The 20501-nt window shown below is 42.9% G+C and overlaps 1 protein-coding gene and 2 non-coding genes across 3 annotated transcripts; all 3 read left to right on the forward strand.

Annotated features, from left to right (window-relative positions):
• Positions 1-8167: 8167 nt before the first annotated feature.
• Positions 8168-19896, forward strand: Cct6a (chaperonin containing TCP1 subunit 6A). The gene is made up of 12 exons (XM_038344965.1): positions 8168-8383; positions 8986-9049; positions 9884-10018; positions 10584-10757; positions 11893-11996; positions 12139-12249; positions 12453-12695; positions 14748-14844; positions 17000-17147; positions 17651-17784; positions 18433-18535; positions 19205-19896. Exons 1-12 carry the CDS (start codon positions 8247-8249, stop codon positions 19348-19350), a joined length of 1596 nt encoding a protein of 531 aa, XP_038200893.1. The 5' UTR covers positions 8168-8246; the 3' UTR covers positions 19351-19896.
• On the forward strand, positions 10333-10466 carry LOC119825826. Its single transcript, XR_005287293.1, has one exon. It is a non-coding gene; the product is annotated as a small nucleolar RNA SNORA22 (small nucleolar RNA).
• LOC119825822 lies at positions 17197-17325 on the forward strand. The gene has a single exon (XR_005287289.1). It is a non-coding gene; the product is annotated as a small nucleolar RNA SNORA15 (small nucleolar RNA).
• Positions 19897-20501: the final 605 nt, after the last annotated feature.

Here is a 20501-nt window from a genome sequence, read left to right on the forward strand (position 1 = left end):
CTGCGCCGACAGAACCGTCTTGAGAGCTCTGTGACCTCCAGTTTGTTGAGATAGTCCGAAAGAGCTCCCGACTTTCAGACGCAGTGCCCCAGTGCAGGGTTCCTGCACGCGAGGGAAGCGAGGGACCTCTGCACTGATTTTGCAATGCACAAAGCCCCTTGTGAGCCCTTTCTGAAACCCCTGTTAATTACAAAATCTACATAGATCCGCTGGCAAAGTAACTCACTTGGCAGAGTATTTGCCTGGCGTGCAAGAATAGGGTTCCATTCCTAGCGCCACATAAACCCCACAGTGGCAAATGCTTGAAACTCCAGCTCTCAGGAGGTGGAGACAGGATTGGAAGTTCAAAATCATCCTGACGACATAATGAATTTGCGACAAGCCTGAACCACAGGAAAGACCCTGTCTAAAAATAAAGATACTCTGTTCATACTTAAAGTGAAGAAGAAGAAAAAAAAGCCAAAAATCTTTGCTGGGCTGGAGAAAGATCCAGGAGTTAACTGTACTTACTGCTATAACAGAAAACCCAGGTTTGGGTCCCAGCACCTCCATTAGGTGGCTCACTACCACCTGTGGCTCCAGTTCCAGGAGATCCAGTGCCTGCTGGCCTCCGAGGGCACCAGCACACATGCAGGCACATACATACACATGAATAAAAATAATTCTTTTTTATTTTAAAATTGTTATTTATTTAATATGTATGAGTGTTTCGTCTACATATAAGTCTGGCACTTCCTGCATGTGTGGTACCTGCTGAGGCCAGAAAGGGACATTGGATTCTCTGGGGCAGGTTGTGAGCCACCATGTGGGTGCTGGCAATCAAACCTACGTCCTCTGGAAAAGCAGCCACTGCTCTTAACTACTGAGCCATCTCTCCACCTCCTATCTTTTTTTTTAATATGAAACTTTTTTAAAAAAAGATTTATTTATTACGTATACAGTGATTTGCCTGCATATGTCCCTGCAGGCCAGAAGAGGACAGCATATTTCATTACAGATGGTTGTGAGCCACCATGTGGTTGCTGGGAATTGAACTCAGGACCTTTGGAAGAGCAGCCAGTGCTCTTAACCTCTGAGCCATCTCTCCAGTCCCCCTCCTATCTTTTTTTAATCTTTGCAATTTTTTCCTCATGTGTATATTTGAGTGGTGAGCATGCATGTTTTCTTGTGAGTGATGGGTGCTTGTGTGTGTACCTGGAGACCCAAGGTTGGTAGCAGGTGTCTTCCTCAATTGCTTTCCACCTTGTTCATTAAGGTAGGATCTCTCCATTGAACTCAGAGTTGGTGCATAAAGCTATTCTACCTGGGGCTGGAGAGATGGTTCAATGGCTAAGAGCACTGGTTGCTCTTCGAGATGTCCCAAGTTCAGTTCCCAGCACCTACAAGATGGCTCACAAACATCTATGTATAATAGGATCTGATGCCCTCTTCTGGCATGCAGGTATACATGCAGAGAACTTATACATTAAAATATAAATTAAAAACAGAACAAAAAACTATTCTACCCAGCCAGCTTACTTTGAGGATCACATTTCTGCCTTCCCAGTGCTGGAATTTCACAGGCTTCCATTTCCACGTTTATGTGAGTTCCATGAATCTCAACTCTCAATCTTGGCCTTGCATGGCAAGTACTTCAGCCTCTGAGCCAACTTCTCAGCCCGTGTACTTGTTTTGTTTTATCCGTCCATTTGGTTGATTTAGGGGTTTTGTTTCTTGGAATTGTGTGTGAGTGTGTGTGTGCGCATGTGCACACATGCGTGCACACATATGTGTGTGTGTGTACTTGGAATTGTGAACCTAGGGCTTTACACATACTAGTCAAATGTTCTATTTGTGAGTATTATAGCCTTACATAGCTCTCATTTTAATCCGTAATTTGAAAATGAGTTTAAGTTGCCCAAGCTGGCCTTCAACTCACTCTGTATCCCTGTCAGTCCTTGAACTTGTGCTCCCTCTACCTCAGTCTCTTGAAAGGCTGGAATGACAGGCCCTGATCCACCAGGTCCAGCATGTACCTGCTTTCTTCTTTCCCACCTACCCCCTTCCAGATGTCACTTGTCCAGCTATTATTTTAGCATAACCAGTAAGAAGTGTTGTTTCCAAATATTCACATTGCACGAAGCTGCCTGCAATTAGGCAATGAAGTCCAACTGAAGACAACTTGAAGTAGCTAGCTGATCCTCTGCTTTGCCAAGTAGAGAAAATGCCGAGGCTAAGGCAGGCCTTTAGCCACGACAACCATGCCCTTAAGCCAGAGAAGCTCTCAAAAATACACAATTCAGGAAAGATGGTACAAGTCTTTAAACTCAGAACTCAGGAGGGAGACAGAGACAAGTGGATCTCTGTGAGTTCAAGGCCAGTCAAGTCTACATAGTGAGTTCCAGGCTAACTTACAGCTATGCAGTAAGACCATCTCAAAACAAACAAACAAAAAAAAATATAAAATTCAACCCAGTAACACGAGTCCCCAATCTCTTTGATCAGACATGACTTTGAAGTTTATGATTCCCAGAATTCACTAGTTGAAAAATGGCTGTAAACGTGGGGCGTCCACTGGAGATGGGATTCTCTTAGGTTCCATTTATTTAATCACTGTGGGGGAGGTTCTACAGTGTGCACGTGGAACTCAGGACAACTTCATGAAGTCAGTTTCCTCTGTCCACTATAGGTGTCCTGGGGATCAAATTCATGTCATTAGGCTTAGTGGCAAATTTACCAGCTGAGCCATCTAGCCAGCCTCAGAAATGGTTTTGATGAGGTAGAGAGCTTGCCTAAGTAATCCTCAAGAAATTAAGAGTTTTAAAAAGTATCAATCTAGTCAATGACACATATGTGCTTGGTAATAAGTTCAAAATTAGTATAACAAAAGATGCAAGATGGTAAACACTAAACATATGCATTTAAGTATAAACAGCAATGAAAATTTTTATTTGAAAAGAAAAGCTTAGCTACTATAAATATGAATGACTACAAGAGCTCGTTTGTGCTATTATTCCTACATTACCTATTCATAAAAATTTCAGCTATTTAAATAAAATCTGCCAGCTGTTCCTGGTCCTTTTAGAGCCCTCATCTCATACCTGTACAAGGTTTGGGCACAAGGTGGCAGTGTTGATGTTCAGCAAAAGTACATATCCATCTAAAAACTGCGTCGGGGCAGGAGAGATGGCTCAGTGGCTAAGAGCACATATTGAGTTTAATTCCCTGCACCCACAACAGGCAACTCACAACTGCCTGTGAACTCAGCTCCAATGGGATCTGATACCTCAGGCCTCTTCAAGCACCTGCAACCACACACAAAGACAAACATAAAATTGAAAGAAAAAATATCAGTGTATTAGAAAGACAGGTGTAGTGGCTCACACTTTTTTTTCTTCTGATTTTTTGAGGCAGGGTTTCTCTGTGTAGCTTTGGAGCCTGTCCTAGAACTCACTTTGTAGACCAGGCTGGCCTTGAACTCACAGAGATTCTCCTGCCTCTACCTTTTGAGTGCTGGGTTTAAAGGCATGGGCCACCCTGCCCGGTATGGCTCACACTTTTAATTCCAACACTTGGGAAACAGAGGCAGGCAATCTTTTTGAGTTGAGAGTCAGGCAGGACTACACAGTGAGACACAGTGAGACTGTCTCAACAAACAACAAACAAACATACAAAAATACACAACTGTCATAAAAATAGCAACAACGCTGGGAGGTGGTGACACATGCCTTTAATCCCAGCACTCTGGAGACAGAGGCAGGCAGATCTCTGTGAGTTCAAGGGCTGCCTGGTGCCTGGTCTACAGAGCAAGTTCCCAGGCTCCAAAGATACAGAGAAAACAAAAACAAAACAAAACAACAAAACAAGAATATTTATAGAATTACTGACTGAATACAGAGAGCAAATTTAAAGATTTATTTTTATTATTTTTCTAATTATGCATAGGATTATGTACCTGCATGGAGGTGCGGTGCCCAAGAGTGCAGGCCAGAGGCGTCAGATTCCAAGGGGCTGGAGTTACGGGTACTCAGGTCTTCTAGAAGAGCAGCAGCAAGGGCTCTTAACTGCTGAGCCGTCTGCCCTGCAGATGCCCCCAAGAGAAAAGTTAAGACTTTTTGTAACCCAGCAACTTTCAAATAAATGGTCAAATTTAACAGCACTAACAATGGGCTAAACCGGAATCACATGACTTTTCTTAAGCCGCAATAAGCACATGTCATCCCTGTAATATTTCTTGCCAAAATGAATTTAGTCATTAGGTAACATCAAACTACACCAAATAAGTCTAAAATAACTGCTGGATACTCAAAGATGCCAAGATCAAAGCAGGGGAGTGCTAGAGGTTTGTTAATCCCAGCAATCTGGACCATGAGGTGTGAGGATTGCCGGGATGAGGCCAGCCTGGGCTACACAGTAAGTGTCAGGTCATCTTGAGCTACACAGTAAGCCTGTCTCAGAACAAAACCAGGTATGGTGGTACATAGCCATACTTACAACACTCTGGAAACTGAGGCAAAAGAATCAGTTCAAGGTCATCCTGAGCTCATAATGAGAATGAGGCCAGCCTAGACAACAGGAGACCCTGTTAGCTTTTCGCTTTAAGATATAAATAAGTTAAAGAGAGAACCAACTCTTAAAAGTTGTCCCATCATAGGGCAGTGATGGTGCATGCCTTTAATCCCAGCACTCTGGAGGCAGAGGCAGGTGGATCTCTGTGAGTTCAAGGCCAGCCTGGTTTATAGAGTGAGTTCCAGGACCACGTGGACTGTTACACAGAGAAACCTTGTCTCAAAAAAACAAAAACAAAACAGACAAAAAAAGTTGTTCTCTGACCTCTACTTATATGCTCTAGCACAGATAAAAGATGTAAACACATACATGTTACATGCATACACGTACATACACACAAGCAAGTATAATAAAACCTTTTTGAGACTTTGTATCGAACAACAACAACTCTTTTAAAAGATTGGGAACTGGGGCTGGAGAGACAGCTCAGCAGTTAAGAGAACTGCTCTTCCAGAGGTCCTGAGTTCAATTCCCAGCAACCGTTATAGTAGCTCACAACCATCCAAAATGAGATCTGGTGCCCTCTTCTGGCCAACAGATATACATGCAGGCAGAATGCTATATACATAATAAATAAATCTTAAAAAAAAAAAAGACTGGAACCCAAAAGAGTCATTAAATCCTGTTGTGGAAGTAGACCACAGCATGCAACAGCCTCAAATGTAGCTTCTATCATATATGTGAACTGTCATAGAGATTTTTAATAGCAAAATATCAGAATAAATATAACCCAGTGGAAGGTTGTTGAAATAAATTGTGATGCAGTCATTCAATGAATTATGTTAAAAACATAACAAAAGCCGGGTGGTGGTGGCGCACGCCTTTAATCCCAGCACTCGGGAGGCAGAGGCAGGCGGATCTCTGTGAGTTCGAGACCAGCCTGGTCTACAAGAGCTAGTTCCAGGACAGGTACCAAAAGCTACGGAGAAACCCTGTCTCGAAAAAAAAAAACCCATAACAAAACACAAAAATCTTAGCCAGATGTGGTGATGCTGTGTGATATTCACTGTGAGAAAGACACATTGCTGGGACTGTGGTTCAGAGGAAAAGCACTTGCCCAGCATATGCAAGCCAGGTGTGGTGGTGCATGTCTGTAACGCCTGCACTTAGGAGCCAGGCAGATAGGGCTGGAGACATGGCTCAGTGGTTTAGAGCACTGGCTGCTCTTCCTTCCCAACATTCACATGGGGTCTGATGCCTTTTTCTAGTGTGCAGATTTATGTGTATACAAAATACCCATAAAAATATATAAGTAGAGAGGAGGTGGGTAGAGGCAGGATTGCATAGTAAGACCTATCTCAAAAATAAAACAAACTGGGGTTGGAGAGATGGCTCAGAGTTTAAGAGCACTGGCTGCTCTTCCAGAGGTCCTGAGTTCAATTCCCAGCAACCACATGGTGGCTCACAACCATCTATGAGATCTGGTGCCCTCTTCTGGCATGCAGGCATACATGCAGACAGAACATTGAATACATAACAAATAAATTTAATAAAAAAATAAATAAAAATAAAACAAACCACAAGTTAAAAAAAGACACCTCCAATATCCCCCCCCCCCCATTTTGTTATTGTTGTTGCTGTTTTGCTTTGCTTTGCTTTTCAAGACAGGGTTTCTCTGTGAAACAGTCCTGGCTGTCCTGGAACTCACTCTCTAGACCAGGCTGGCCTTAAACTCAAGAGATCCACCTGCCTCTGCCTCCCAAGTCCTGGAATTAAAAGCATGCACCATCACTATCCCACTCTTTTTTCTTTCTTTCTTTCTTTTTTTTAAAGATTTATTTATTATGTATACAGTGTTTTGCTTGCAGGCCAGAAGAGGGCACCAAATCTCATTACAGATGGTTGTGAGCCACCATATGGGTGCTGGGAATTGAACTCAAGACCTTTGGAAAAGCAGTCAGTGCGCTTAACCACTGAGCCATCTCTCCAGCCCTCTTTTTTTTCTTTTTTGAGACAATGTCTCACTATGTAGCCATGGCTGGCCTGGAACTTGCTATGTAGATCCTTTGCCTTGAACCCACATTGATCTGCCTGCCTGCCTAGTGCTGGGATTAAAATGTATGCCACTATGCCTGGTTTTGTTTCATTCTTGCAGTAAGTATCAGACAGATACTGAAGAGCATGAAGAATTTGTTTCAATTAAAATAGCAAAACCTCCAGTATAGACTAGTATAATATATTCAATGGTGTTATGAATTGTCATCTTTGTGAAGTGATTTCTATTGATATACATGTTTATAAATTCAGGTAACAGCTTAAAAATTGAGCACAAAAAAAGAGCATATACACCTAAGTGCTCAGGCATACAGGCAGAGAAAACACCCATACATTTTAACACACACACACACACACACAAAGTCAGGCAGTGGTGGCGCATGCCTTTAATCCCAGCACTTGGGAGGCAGAGGCAGGTGGATCCCTGTGAGTTCGAGGCCAGCCTGGTCTACGAGAGCTAGTTCCAGGACAGGCTCTAAAACTACAGAGAAACCCTGTCTCGAAACAACAACAACAACAACAAGCTAAACGGGTATGGAGAGATGGTTCAGCGCTTGTTCTTCCAGAGGACCCAGGTCCAATTCCTAGCACCCACATGGTAGCTTCCAACTGTTTGTAACTCCAGTTCCAGGGGATCTGATACCTTCACACCAGTGCATATAAAATAAAGCTAAGTTAAAAACATTTTTTATTTAAAGTTAAAGGATTCCTTTCAAAGCCTGGGTACCACTGTCAAGTTTGAGCTTTTAGCAGGCACAGTAGCTCACACCATTTTGTAGGTTAAAGCAGAAGACTTTTACGAGTTAGCTACCAGTCCAGACTACACAGTGGGTAGTTTATCTAGGGCCAGAGTGAGACCTTGTTTCACATACAAAAATAAAAATAAAAAGCCGGGCGGTTGGGGACCATGTCTTTAATTCCAGCACTCTGGAGGCAGAGGCAGGCGGGTCTACAGAGCGAGTTCCAGGACAGCCAAGGATACACAGAAATAGCATCTCGAAAAAACAACCCAACAAACCCTGAGTCTGCAAATCTGCCTCAGTGGCCCGGGCCCTAAGAATGAACCAACTCTTGAGTCACCTCAACGCCTATCGCACCAATCTAGTCGCCTCTAAAGCCATCTAGGAATTTCTACCTGGCATTGCACGTTTCTTCCCCGGGTTTAAACCACCAGTGTACTGGGGAAGCGTTCTTCTTCTGTGTTCCCACATTTATGGATAAAACAAGCAAGGAAAATGAATCTGGGGAAACCTCGCGAGAGAGTGAGAGGCACATCCCGGGACCCAGAGTCCACGAGCTACAGACACCACGCAAAGCGAAGCCGATGCCTCTGCTTCCTGTCACGCCCAGACGCTGAAGCATCCCTCAGACGCGATCTATAGGACGTTCTTGCCAGAGCAACCGCTACACTATAGAAGGCGGATCGGCGACAACGTGCTGCGACCATAACGGAACCTTAAGATTCGGAGCGCCGATTGCCAGAGAACAAGTTTCTCGGTGGCGCAATGACGCCGCAACTGGGCGTGATGGGCGGAGCCTCGAGAGACTAGCGTCCGTCTGAGCCAATCATCGGGCAGCAGCCGAGCCGCAGCCCAATGGAGGTGCCCTGTGAGCACGCTGGGGGCGGTCCAGGTGCGTAGGACTTTTCGAGAAGACCCGCATAGAGCACGTTGTTCTCGGCCTCTCCCTGAGCTAGGCCAACCATGGCGGCGGTGAAGACCCTTAACCCTAAAGCCGAGGTGGCCCGGGCGCAGGCAGCGCTGGCAGTGAACATCAGCGCTGCACGGGGCCTGCAGGATGTTCTGAGGACCAACTTGGGGCCTAAGGGTACCATGAAGATGTAAGGCCGGGATGGCGGGAGGATGGGCCTGGCGGGCCGGTGGCCGCAAACTCGAGCCGCCGCCTTCGGGCCTTCGCTGGGGCGTTTTCTACAATGTCTGTGCGGCCTCCCATCCAAAACGCCCAGTTCGCGCCTTTCGGGTAGACGGTCGCACCCACTTCCCTTGGAGGAAGAGGGTGGCGTGTGCACCTTTCTTTACCCAGCCCCGTGGCCCCGAGCTTACTAGGATGTGGGAGTAAGGTCCAGATTTCATGGGATTTTTTTTTTGTTGCCTTATAGTTGGTAAATTAATGAAATTTACTGGGACGTATCGCTTTACTTTGCTTTTAATCACCCCCGCTCCTTTTCCCTTTTTTTGTACCCGCTACAAAAAAAAAAAAAGCCAGCCTTCGTGTCCTACATTCTATTATGGCCTTTGTGGGGCTTTTCATTATCTATTTATTTGGGTGCTGGCTGATTTGCTCTGGCTGGCCTCCAACTCCCAGAGGTTCACTTGTCTCAAAAGAGGAAAAGAGATAGACATCACCAACCCTTGGCTTCCTTATGGAATTCTTAGTTGAGAGAAGTCACCTCTTGCTCATCAGTTTCTGCCCTTTTGACAGGCTTGTTTCTGGTGCTGGAGACATCAAGCTTACCAAAGATGGCAATGTGCTGCTTCACGAAATGGTAAGAGGTTGCCAGTGTAAGTTTAAAAAAAAAAAACTCGACCTCTTTGTTAGTGTTACTGTGTTCATTCCAGAGGTGGCTCATATCTTTCAGACAGAAACGGAGAAAATACTATGTTGGGTGAAGGGCTCTGGCTTGGAGTCTGACACTCGTATTTAGGTCCCTGCGTTTTCTTGAAGGGGGAGCTACTTTTGTAGTCTAGGCTAAAAGACTTTTATTAAAAGAAAAAAAAAAGGCCGGGTGGTGGTGGCATGATTTAATCCCAGCACTCAGGAGGCGAGGCAGGAGGAGCTCTGGATTTAAAGACAGTCTGGTCTACAGAGCAATTTCAGGACAGCCAGGGGCAGTTACAGAGAAACCCTGTCTCAAAAAACCAGAAACGTAACAAAAATCAAAGCCAGGCAGGACTGCATAGTGAGACCCTCCCTCAAAAACAGGACAAGTGGGGAAGAGAAACCAAAATAAATCCTCGCCTTTCCATTCAACTACAGGAGAAATGAAAATTTTCTTTCTTTGATTTTTTTTTTTTTTTCTTTAAGCCAGAATTTCACTATGCCCTGACTGGCCTCGAACTCACAGCGGTAACCAGCTTCTATCTCCTGTATGCTGGGGTTGAAACTGTACACCTTCACACCTGACTAATTATATTTTACTATAATTATTTTTGTCCCGAGGGTCAGATGAAATTGGTCCAACAGTTCAAATCCTAAAAAAGAAAATGACTTGATAATCCAAACAACGTAGCCAAGCCGGACAGTTTAAGTAGATGTTTGTCTTATGTTTTACCTTAGGTAACGTTTTAAGTCATTTAAATAGTTCTTTTTCTACTTTCAGCAAATTCAACACCCAACAGCCTCTTTAATAGCGAAAGTGGCCACAGCCCAGGATGACATAACGGGCGACGGCACCACGTCCAACGTCCTCATCATTGGGGAGCTGCTGAAGCAGGCGGACCTCTACATCTCCGAGGTGCAGTGACAACTGTTTCTGTGGCGTGCTGTGTGGTGGGCTCTTGGTGTAGATTGATGTGATTCTACCTGAGAGCACACCATAGAATATGAGATCAAGATGCTTAAATCTGGGAGCCTTTGCATGTCTTTATCTTGGTCCAACATGAATGAAGAAAAAGTCAACTATATATAAAATGACTATGTATTTATATGTAATAGGCTAGTCTCTCTTTTTTTAAATATTTCAAGACAGTGTGAATTAGTTGAGATTACCTGAAGGCAAGATACTGACAGCAAAATTTTAGGAGCCTGTTTTAGGTTTGGTATTCTGGTTTGCACAGTGAACACCCAAGTGTGCTTTGTGGTTCTCTTGGCCTTGACTCTGTGCTAGAGTAAAGTCTGTTCTTTTCCTCTGCATTGAAAGGAGTACTGTGTCCTTTAAATGTATTCAGAAAATGAGCACATCATGTTACCTTGATTGTGTTAATATAAATGGCCCTGCTGTCCCTTCCAGTGGTACTGAACTTAGTGAATTGTTGTTTATGCAAATGTTGGCAGTGGTTTTGTAACTATTTTGTTTATAGGGTCTTCACCCCAGGATAATAACTGAAGGATTTGAAGCTGCAAAGGAAAGGGCCCTCCAATTTTTGGAACAAGTGAAAGTAAGCAGAGAGATGGACAGAGAAACACTCGTCGATGTGGCCAGAACATCTCTGCGAACTAAAGTTCATGCTGAACTTGCAGATGTCTTAACAGAGGTGTGTGATTAGCATGGCCTGTGCATGTGATACATTACATAGAGAAAATCTCCTATAAGTGTCTGTTTAGTGTTGCACACATAGGGTCTTCACAGGAATGCTGTGTAAAGTAAGGCATTCGGGTTGTTCCCTAGGTAGTAATAAAGTAATCTGTCTTCAAAGTGGAAAGATTGGGAGAATAACTGAAACTTTCAAAAAAGAATTATAAAGTAGAGACTTAGTTTTTAGAAATAGGTTGGTTCTATTCCCACACACACACCGCGTACATTTATGGAAACTGATAGTTTGATGTTTCTCATGGTCTAATCAGAATTTAATTTTGTTATTGTTTTAATGCGACAAGGTTTCTCTGTAGCTTTGGAATCTGTCCTGAAACTAGCTCTTGTATCTGGCCTCAAAGGCACAGATATCCACCTGCCTCTGCTGCCCAAGTGCTGAGATTAAAGGTGTGTGCCACCACTGCCTGGCTAATCAGGGTAATTATCTATTCTTTTTTTGTTTTGTTTTTCAAGACATGGTTTCTCTGTTTTAGAGCCTATCCTGGAACTAGCTCTTTTAGAATAGTCTTGTAGAGATGCCTGCCTCTGCTGGGATTAAAGGCATGCGTCACCACCGCCCAGCTATCAATTCTTTCTAATACTTTGGAGCACTTTTCAAACTTGTCTGCTAGTTCTCTGTAAATTTATTATAAAAAATACATTGTAGTCTAGGCGGTGGTAGTGCATGCCATAATCCCAGCACTTGGGAGGCAGAGGCAGGAGGATCTCTGAGTTCCAGGCTAGCCTGGTCTACAAGAGGGAATTCCAGTAAAGCCAGGGCTGTTACACAAAGAAACTCTGTCTTGAAAAACAAAAAATAAATTTGTTACAAGGTGTGGTTGTGCTTTTTTAGGGATAGAGTGTGTTTGAGATTTTTTTTCCTAATCTTAACCCCAGTCCTTCTGCCTCTTCTGAAGGGCCACAGACTGTGCCCATGAGTTACCTGTGTTTGCAATAATAGGAAGGTTGATAATTTTCAGACGATTGCAAGTTCGGGTTTTAGAGATATAAATTACTTCAATCTTTACACTTGTATAAAGTCAACTAAAGTGTGTCATCCTCTAAAAATTAAAGTTTATATAATGGTTATCTCATAGGCTGTGGTGGACTCCATTTTGGCCATTAAGAAAAAAGATGAACCTATTGACCTCTTCATGGTTGAGATCATGGAGATGAAACATAAATCTGAAACTGATACAAGGTAGGTAACCTGATGCCTGGACATGCTTTCTAACCAAAAGTTTACCTGAAAAGTTATCAAGATGTTTATATAAAAGTTTATTGGTGTGTCTCTCTCACCTGGCATATATAAATAGGAGTGGTGTAATTTTCCTGTTTTATAGCTTAATCAGAGGGCTTGTTTTGGATCATGGAGCACGGCATCCTGATATGAAGAAAAGGGTAGAGAATGCCTACATCCTCACATGCAACGTGTCTTTGGAGTATGAGAAAACGTGAGTTTATGGCATAACCCTTCAGGGTAGGAGGACATTAACATTTCCCCCACTGTAAAGACAGAAAGGGACGTGGGTTATACGTAGCTTGGTGGTAGAGCACCTGGAATGTGTCTGTCGGGATGCAGTCCCTTTACTCTCATTAAAACCGAGGTAAAAATGAAATCTCCCCTTTCTATATGGCTTTTTTTTTTCTTTTGTAGAGAAGTGAATTCTGGGTTCTTTTATAAGAGTGCGGAAGAGAGAGAAAAGCTAGTAAAAGCTGAAAGGAAGTTCATTGAAGACAGGGTTAAAAAGATAATAGAGCTGAAGAGGAAAGTCTGTGGTGACTCGGATAAAGGATTTGTCGTCATTAATCAAAAGGGGATTGACCCCTTTTCCTTAGATGCCCTTGCAAAAGAAGGCATTGTGGCTCTGCGTCGGGCCAAGAGGAGAAACATGGAGAGGTGAGTGGAGCCAGCTTCATACTTTGTAAGAGATTAACATTATTCCTTTTGCGCTTCTGCTTGTTTTTGCATTTTGTTAGCTTATATTAATTGAACAAAATCATTGATTTCATTACAACATACCACAGTATATAATAAGCATAAATTCAGTTTGCAGTAGTCAGCTCTGTCTTAACATGTGGGTCCCAGGGATTATATACTCATTGAAGGACCTAGCCTTTAGTTTAAGGCCCTGTCATGGGCCTCCAAATTTATCATTTAATTTCACTGTTGACAATCCTCAGCCTCCAAAGTGCATGGCTACAGATAAGCACCTCTAGTGCCAACCAGCATGGTGCTGGAGGAATGGCTGTTTTTAGAAATACTTATGTTCTTAGAGAGGACCTGAGTTCAGTTAGCAGCATTTGCATGGGTTCATCTGCAGTTTGTTTCAGAGGATCAAGTCCCTCTTTTGGCTCTCTTGGGCTTCTATGTGCTCAGAGAAAAATATAAAAAGTGAGGTCATTGGCATTGAGTACATTCACTACACTGCTCATCATCGCTGCCTGTCATCTTCTCTTCATTCTTTTTTCGTCTCCCAGCATTTGACACTAAGGGGATTGAGGATAATTGTCCTTTTCCACATCTTTTTAATTTTGTTTTAAGATTTTATTTTTAAGTCAGGCCCATATAACCTCAAACGAGATCTGAGTGATGGGATTAAATGCGTGTGCCACTGTGCCATCTGTATTTTACGTGTATGTGTATGTATTGTGAGCATGCATTGGAACCCCTAGAACTGGAGAGTTACAGGCGGTCAATCAACATGTGTGTGCTGTGCAAGAGACACTTAAGTGCTCAGTGATGTGCCATCATCCCTGTGTGCTCCTCCCCTTTATTAGCTTTAGAGAAAGTAGTTGAAAATGGAAAATACACATTTGGGGTGGGGATGTACAGACTTAGGAACAGTAGCTTGATGTATTTTATTTAATTGGCTTACCTTGTAACATGAGTCCAACTCTAAAGCTGGCTGTTGTTTCCTTGGGTGTGTGTTGGTTCATCTGCCTGTGGGGATACTGGTTGCTCTCACCTTCTGAGATTTTACATGTCTTATTTTGAGACAGTCTCACTATGAACACACTAACAAGGTTGGCCTCGAGTTCACAGACCTCAATCTGCCTGCCTCCTGAACACTGTAATTAAAGGCATGAACCACTATGCCCAGCCACATGATCTATTTTTAACCATGACATCAACAAGACTTGCTTCTTTCGTCTAGAGACATTAGGAAAACAGTGTGTTGGTGTGATTGCATACAAACTTCTAACACTGACACTTGGAGAGAGGAGGCAGCCTACTAGTCTGCATACATATCTCGTCTAAGCTTTTAAAATAAGAACAGAAGGGCTGGAGAGATGGCTCAGAGGTTAAGAGCATTGCCTGCTCTTCCAAAGGTCCTGAGTTCCATTCTCAGCAACCACATGGTGGCTCACATCCATCTCTGGCGCCCTCTTCTGGCCTGCTGGCATACACACAGACAGAATATTGTATACATAATAAATAAATAAATAAATATTTTTAAAAAAAGAAAGAGAAGGAAGGTTCCTGAGAAATATTCTCCCCCATAGAACCCCATCCATATTCTGGTTTCCTAGTGTTTTGACAGCCTTGGTGGGGAGGTTTAAATGGAGATTTATAAGCTCAGTTACCAACTGAGTTACAGTGAGTGGGAAGGGATTTGATTTAAATGCAGTTTCTTCTAGAATAACCAGGGCTCTTACGCAGAGAAAGCCTGTCTTGAAAAATCAAAATAAATAAAATAAAGTAGACTTTCATCAGCTGGGCAGTGGTGGTATATGCCTTACATCCCCGTACATAGGAGGCAGAAGGCATATCTCTGGGTTCGAGGCTGGCCAGGACTGATACACAGGGAAGCCCTGACTTGAACAAAGCAACAAAAATGCACTTTCATGGTGTCATTCTGAAAATCACCTTCTGAAAGAGTGTTGTCTTCTTGAACATAACCGACATGGCTTACTATATATTTTTGGATAATGTGCTTCACTGTTACAGGCTGACACTTGCTTGTGGTGGGGTGGCTCTGAATTCCTTTGATGACCTGAATCCTGAATGTTTGGGACATGCGGGTCTTGTCTATGAGTATACCTTGGTAAGTATTTTCCTAAAGAAATAGTATTTTGTTTATCAGTGATTGGATAGAAAATTACAAACTCAAAATCTGATTTTTCCTAATTTTGTTTGGTTGATTTTTTTGTGTATATATATTAGTTTTATTGATATTCATTGAACTCTACATTTTTCTCTGCTCCCCTCCCTGCCTCTCCTCTCCCCCTTCAATCCTCCCCCAAGGTCCTCATGCTTCCAATTTACTCAGGAAATCTTGTCTTTTTTTACTTTCTACTTCCCATGTAGATTAGATCTATGTGAGTCTCTCTTAGTGTCCGCATTGTTATCTCAGTTCTCTGGGATTGTGGTTTGTAGGCTGGCTTTCTTTGCTTTATGTTTAAACTACCTATGAGTGAGTACATGTGATAATTGTCTCTCTGTGTCTGGGTTTCCTCAGGCAAAATTCAAGCTGTCATATTTTTTTTCTCCTGAGTAGTACTCCATTGTGTGAATGTACCACATTTTTCTTACCCATTCTTTGATCGAGGGGCATTTAGGTTGTTTCCAGGTTCTTGCTATGACAAACAAAACTGCTATGAGCATAGTTGGGCACATGTCCTTGTGGCACAATTGAGCATCCTTTGGATACATACCCAAAAGTGGTATTACTGGGTCTTGAGGGAGGTTGTTTCCTAATTTTCTGAGAAATCACACTGACATCCAAAGGGGTTGTACCAGTTTGCACTCCCACCAGCAATGCAGAAGTGTTCCCTTTTCCCCACAACCTCTCCAGCATAAGTTGTCATCAGTGTTTTTGATCTTGGCGATTATTTCAGGTGTAAGATGGAATCTCAGAGTTGTTTTGATTTGCATTTCTCTGACTAAGGATGGTGAACATTTCCTTAAGTGTCTTTCAGCTATTATAGATTCTGTTGAGAGTTCTCTATTTAGATCTATACTCCATTTTTTATTGGATTATGTGATCTTTTGGTGTCCAATTTCTTGAGTTCTTTGTATATTTTGGAGATCAGACCTCTGTCTGATGTGGGGTTAGTGAAGATCTTTTCCCATTCTGTAGGCTGTCGTTTTGTCTTGTTGACTGTGTCCTTTGCTTTACAGAAGCTTTTCGGTTTCAGGAGGTCCCGTTTATTGTTTCTCTCAGGGTCTGTGCTGCTGGGGTTATGTTTGGTTGGTTTTTGAGACAGTTTCTCTGTATCAGTTCTGGCTGTCCTGAAACTCGTTGTAAGCCATGCAGATCACAGAGATCTGCCTGCCTCTGCTTCTCAAGTGCTGGGATTAAAGGTGTGTGCCACCACCACCCAGCTCTCCTGGCTTTTCTTAACAATTTTATGTATTTGTTTTGAGACAGGGTCTCCCTATATTGCCTGGGCTGGACTAGAACTCACTCGGGCTTTTTGACTTCTCAAGATAGGGTTTCTTTGTGTAGCCCTGGCTGTCCTGAAACTTGAACAGACTGACCTCAAACTTAGAAATCCTCCTGCCTCTGCCACCCAAGGGCTGGAACTAAAGGCATGTACCACCACCACCCGACTTGTGTATGTCTCTTTCATTGAACTTGTTCCAGGTTGCTTGCATGAGGGTTATTTACCAAACCTGAACAACTTAACAGTGGTTATACCATTCTAAAAAAAAACCTGACTTCCTCAGGCTGGAGAGATGGCTCAGAGGGTAAGAGCACTGGCTATTCTTCCAGAGGTCCTGAGTTCAATTCTCAGCAACCACATGGTGGTTCACAACCATCTGTAATGAGGTCTGGTACCCTCTTTTGGGCTACAGGAATACCTGCAGACAGAACAGTATATATACATAATAAATCTTTGAAAAAATTATTTCCTCATATATCTTGGTGCTTTATATGTAATATGACTTTAAATTTTTTAATTTCTTTTGCACCTGTGATCATTCCCCCCTTTCAAATTTTCTGTAATTGGAATAATGACTGTCCTGTTATTCTTCCATATACTCAATCCTGTATTCTTTGCATACTACTCTGTTTTTACTTCTTATGTGTTGGTTTTTTTGTTGTTTTAAAGCAAGGTTTTACTGTATGTGTTTGGGTTACCTGGACATCATGCAGACCTGTCTGCTTCTGCCTTTAAGTGCTGGGATTAACGCACCCATGCATGGTGCACCACCATGCCTGGGGTAACCTGTTTTGACAATTTCTCTTCTCCCAGGGTGAAGAGAAGTTCACCTTTATTGAGAAATGTAATAATCCCCGTTCTGTCACATTGTTGGTTAAAGGACCAAATAAGCACACACTGACTCAAATCAAGGATGCTATAAGAGATGGCTTGAGGGCTGTCAAAAATGCCATTGATGATGGTAAGAACCACACTATATTTGCATTGTGTTTTTGTTGCAAGTCTAAAAGGCATGGCTGAATACTGTGTTCTTTAGTCAGTAATTTACACAGCCAGACACCATGCAAAAGTAATGTCTTCCTTTAAAATGATTGGTATGCTGTTTTTATGGTATATCATTATTAAAAGTAAGTACAAGTAAGTGATTAAAATTGGTGGCTCTTGAGCTATCAAGTACTGAGTTATGGTTAGGTAGGACCATTTTGCTATTGGTTTTGGTGCTCGTGTGGCTTAAGAGGCAGGTCCGTGCTGAGGTATTGCCTGTTGGTATGGCACATACCTAGCGTATATGAGATCTGCATTTCCATCGCTAGTACTGCAGGAACAGGTGAACTGCATATGACTAATCACAGGTGAAGTGAAGACATAAGAAGTTAAGTGCTATGTGTGTGTTTCTCCTTACAATGAGCTCTAAACTTTTGTGTTTTTCTCCATAACGTAGCGTTTCCTTTCCTTGTCCGACAGGCTGTGTTGTCCCAGGTGCTGGTGCAGTAGAAGTGGCAATGGCAGAAGCTCTGATTAAATACAAACCCAGCGTGAAGGGCAGGGCTCAGCTTGGAGTCCAGGCATTTGCGGACGCCTTGCTCATTATTCCCAAGGTTAGAATTTTTACCTTAGTTTTATTTGCTGACAGCCTTTGGGCTAGAGTCGGTTGTAAATGTTAGTTTCCTAAACTATGTCAGGCAAGGCAGGGTGGCACATGCCTTTAATCCTAGCGCCTGTGGCAGGGCAGGCTGATCTTGGCCAACATAACATTTCAGGCCAGCCAGCAGTGTTTGTAGAGTTTAGAAGAATACCCACCCTACCACACCCCAAGACAGACGAGCTGTAAATCTCTGCGGCTGTGCAGAGGAGAATGGACAAAAGAAAGGTGGAAAGCCAGCATGGAGGTCTGTCACAAAGTAAGGACCAGTAGCCACATAGCAGAGGGGGAGGCTAAGTGGACAGATGACAGCTGCATTGCGCCAGCCTGGGAAGCCATTGTCTGTATGGGTTGTGTAAGGATAGGCATCAATCTCTGTGAGGTACGTATTTATGGTGAGGGTTTGAGGTGTATTATCAACAACACCTGCCTGTCCCCTGGACGAGACCGTGAATGGTTCTGACCCTGTGCATGCAAACCACCACCTCAGTTATTTATTTGGTAGGAGGGCAACTAGGGTTTTTATTTAATTTAAAATACTGTTTGTTTATTGTAGGCTTAACATTCTATTCTCAGTTTGTCTTTTATTAAATCTCTTTGCTAGGTTCTTGCGCAGAACTCTGGTTTTGACCTTCAGGAAACACTAGTCAAAGTTCAAGCGGAGCATTCAGAGTCGGGTCAACTAGTAGGTGTGGACCTGAACACAGGTGAGAGCGCACCTTGTTGGGTGGAGCTGGATGGAGTAAATGACAGACTGAGGGGTCTTGGTGCTTGGGTACCAGTGACACATAAACTGGACTAACTAGATGACAGATTCAGGCATAGAGTGGATATTTTAATTGGTGGAGTAAAGTTCGTGGCATGCTTGTATCCCTGCTTTTAGTCCCTGTAACACAAATATGCACATATAAGAGGCCTACCGTCCATACTGTCACTTGGTAGAAGGTATTGCTGGAATGAGGAGTCAAAAGCCCATTTAGTGTAGGTCAACAGGAACGTATCAAGAACAGGAATGTCCAGATGTTTGGTAAGCAGTGAATACTTTGACTGTAAATCATTTTTAAAGAGAGAGCTCAAGCACACACCAAAGATATTTTGGAGAGGAGCAGTGATTGGGGGACTCTGGTGCTTACTAATGCATTGAGTGGTCAATTGAGATGCTGAGGTTGACATGATGCAGCCTGTGATTCCAGAGCTGAGGTGCAGGAACAAAGCCTGAAAACCGTCTTTGGCTACATAGCAAAACACTGCCTAAAAATACTCTAAATTGGCCCTTGTTTCCTATTCTAGAGTTGGCACGGTTTGTTTATAAAATAGAATGGTTTCTTGAAAAAGACATTTGATAATACGTGGTTTCAAGTTGTGGTGTCTTGCAGGTGAGCCGATGGTGGCAGCCGAGATGGGGGTGTGGGACAACTACTGTGTGAAGAAGCAGCTGCTGCACTCCTGCACTGTGATTGCCACCAACATTCTCCTGGTGGATGAGATCATGAGAGCCGGGATGTCCTCTCTGAAAGGTTGAGGAAGTCTCCCTTGTCACTGCATCTGTAATACTACAGGATGACGTGGGGAAATGGTCGTTTTTATCCAAGCTTCAAGTGATTTGGAAAAGAAATTTTCTCTTCCCGGTTGAAGAAAAGGGAACAGGACATTTGGCACCTATTCAAATTATAATACTGTAAAAAAAAAATTTTCTCTAAGTGTACTCATAAAGCAGACACACTGAACAAGATGTTTCAGCTACAATGATACAAAATTACATATTAAGATAAGTGTGTTGTCTTCCTTGTTCCTTAAATGTTCTTTGAAAAATTGTAATGGTTTTCTCCTAAACAAGGCATAGTGGAGCAAGCCTGTAAGCCTAGCACTTTGGGGGGAAAAAAGGTCAGGGCGTTCTTTTCCAACTCAGGCTGCAGGAGACCCCCCAGCTCAAAAGATTTTTTTAGCGGATGTATTATAAATTAGCCAACTAACTCTATGTTAAACATGTAAGATTCTTACCAGTGCAAAACATGTGGTTAATTTATGGTTTTCATAGTGTCTCTAATAAATACTTAAAGGTACTGGATCATCCAACTTCTGAAGTAACTGCTAAAAATTGCTTCCCTCAGAAAAGTGAATTTGAGGTTATCACATGGAGGCTGGGGCAGGGAGTAACAATTCTGAAGCCCCCTTGCAAACAGCTTGAGAACACTAGCAGCAGAAAGGGTAATAAGGATCACAGCCAGAATATGGCTGAAGAATGAAGACGGTGAAATAAAGCAATTTCAGGCTGTTTCCAAACCTTTGAGTTTTACATTTTCGCATCATACCTGTCACAAGTCTTGTCAACTATTTCCCATCTAAATACTCTTGGTTTCCGTGTATTTATATGTTGAGCTGTGTATGCCATCTTCCCAAATGGGAGTGTGGTGGGGGGGGGGGGTCCTAGTATTCTCTACAATGAGTGAAATAAGGTAAAACCTGGCTGGGCAGTGGTAAACGCCTTTAATCCCAGCGGGAGGGAGAGGCTCCAATGCTACAGAGAAACCCTGTCTAGAAAAACAAAAAACGTTGATCCGCACACCTTTAATCCCAGCAGAGGCGAGGCCAGCCTGGTTTTTAAGAGCTAGTTCCGGGCGCTATTTAGAAGTGCTCTACTGCTCATGCTCAGTTCCCAGCAGTTCCTGGGCT

This window comes from Arvicola amphibius, chromosome 10, assembly GCF_903992535.2.
Source record: "Arvicola amphibius chromosome 10, mArvAmp1.2, whole genome shotgun sequence".
In the NCBI taxonomy this organism is placed as follows: domain Eukaryota; kingdom Metazoa; phylum Chordata; class Mammalia; order Rodentia; family Cricetidae; genus Arvicola; species Arvicola amphibius.

What these genes read in the sequence shown, in the direction of transcription:
- Cct6a (XM_038344965.1), top strand. Translation starts at nt 8,247, where the DNA reads ATGGCGGCGGTGAAGACCCTTAACCCTAAAGCCGAGGTGGCCCGGGCG. An exon ending in AAGAGGAGAAACATGGAGAG is followed by an intron (nt 12,696 to 14,747) that starts GTGAGTGGAGCC and finishes TCACTGTTACAG; the next exon opens with GCTGACACTTGCTTGTGGTG. An exon ending in CCTTGCTCATTATTCCCAAG is followed by an intron (nt 17,785 to 18,432) that starts GTTAGAATTTTT and finishes TCTCTTTGCTAG; the next exon opens with GTTCTTGCGCAGAACTCTGG.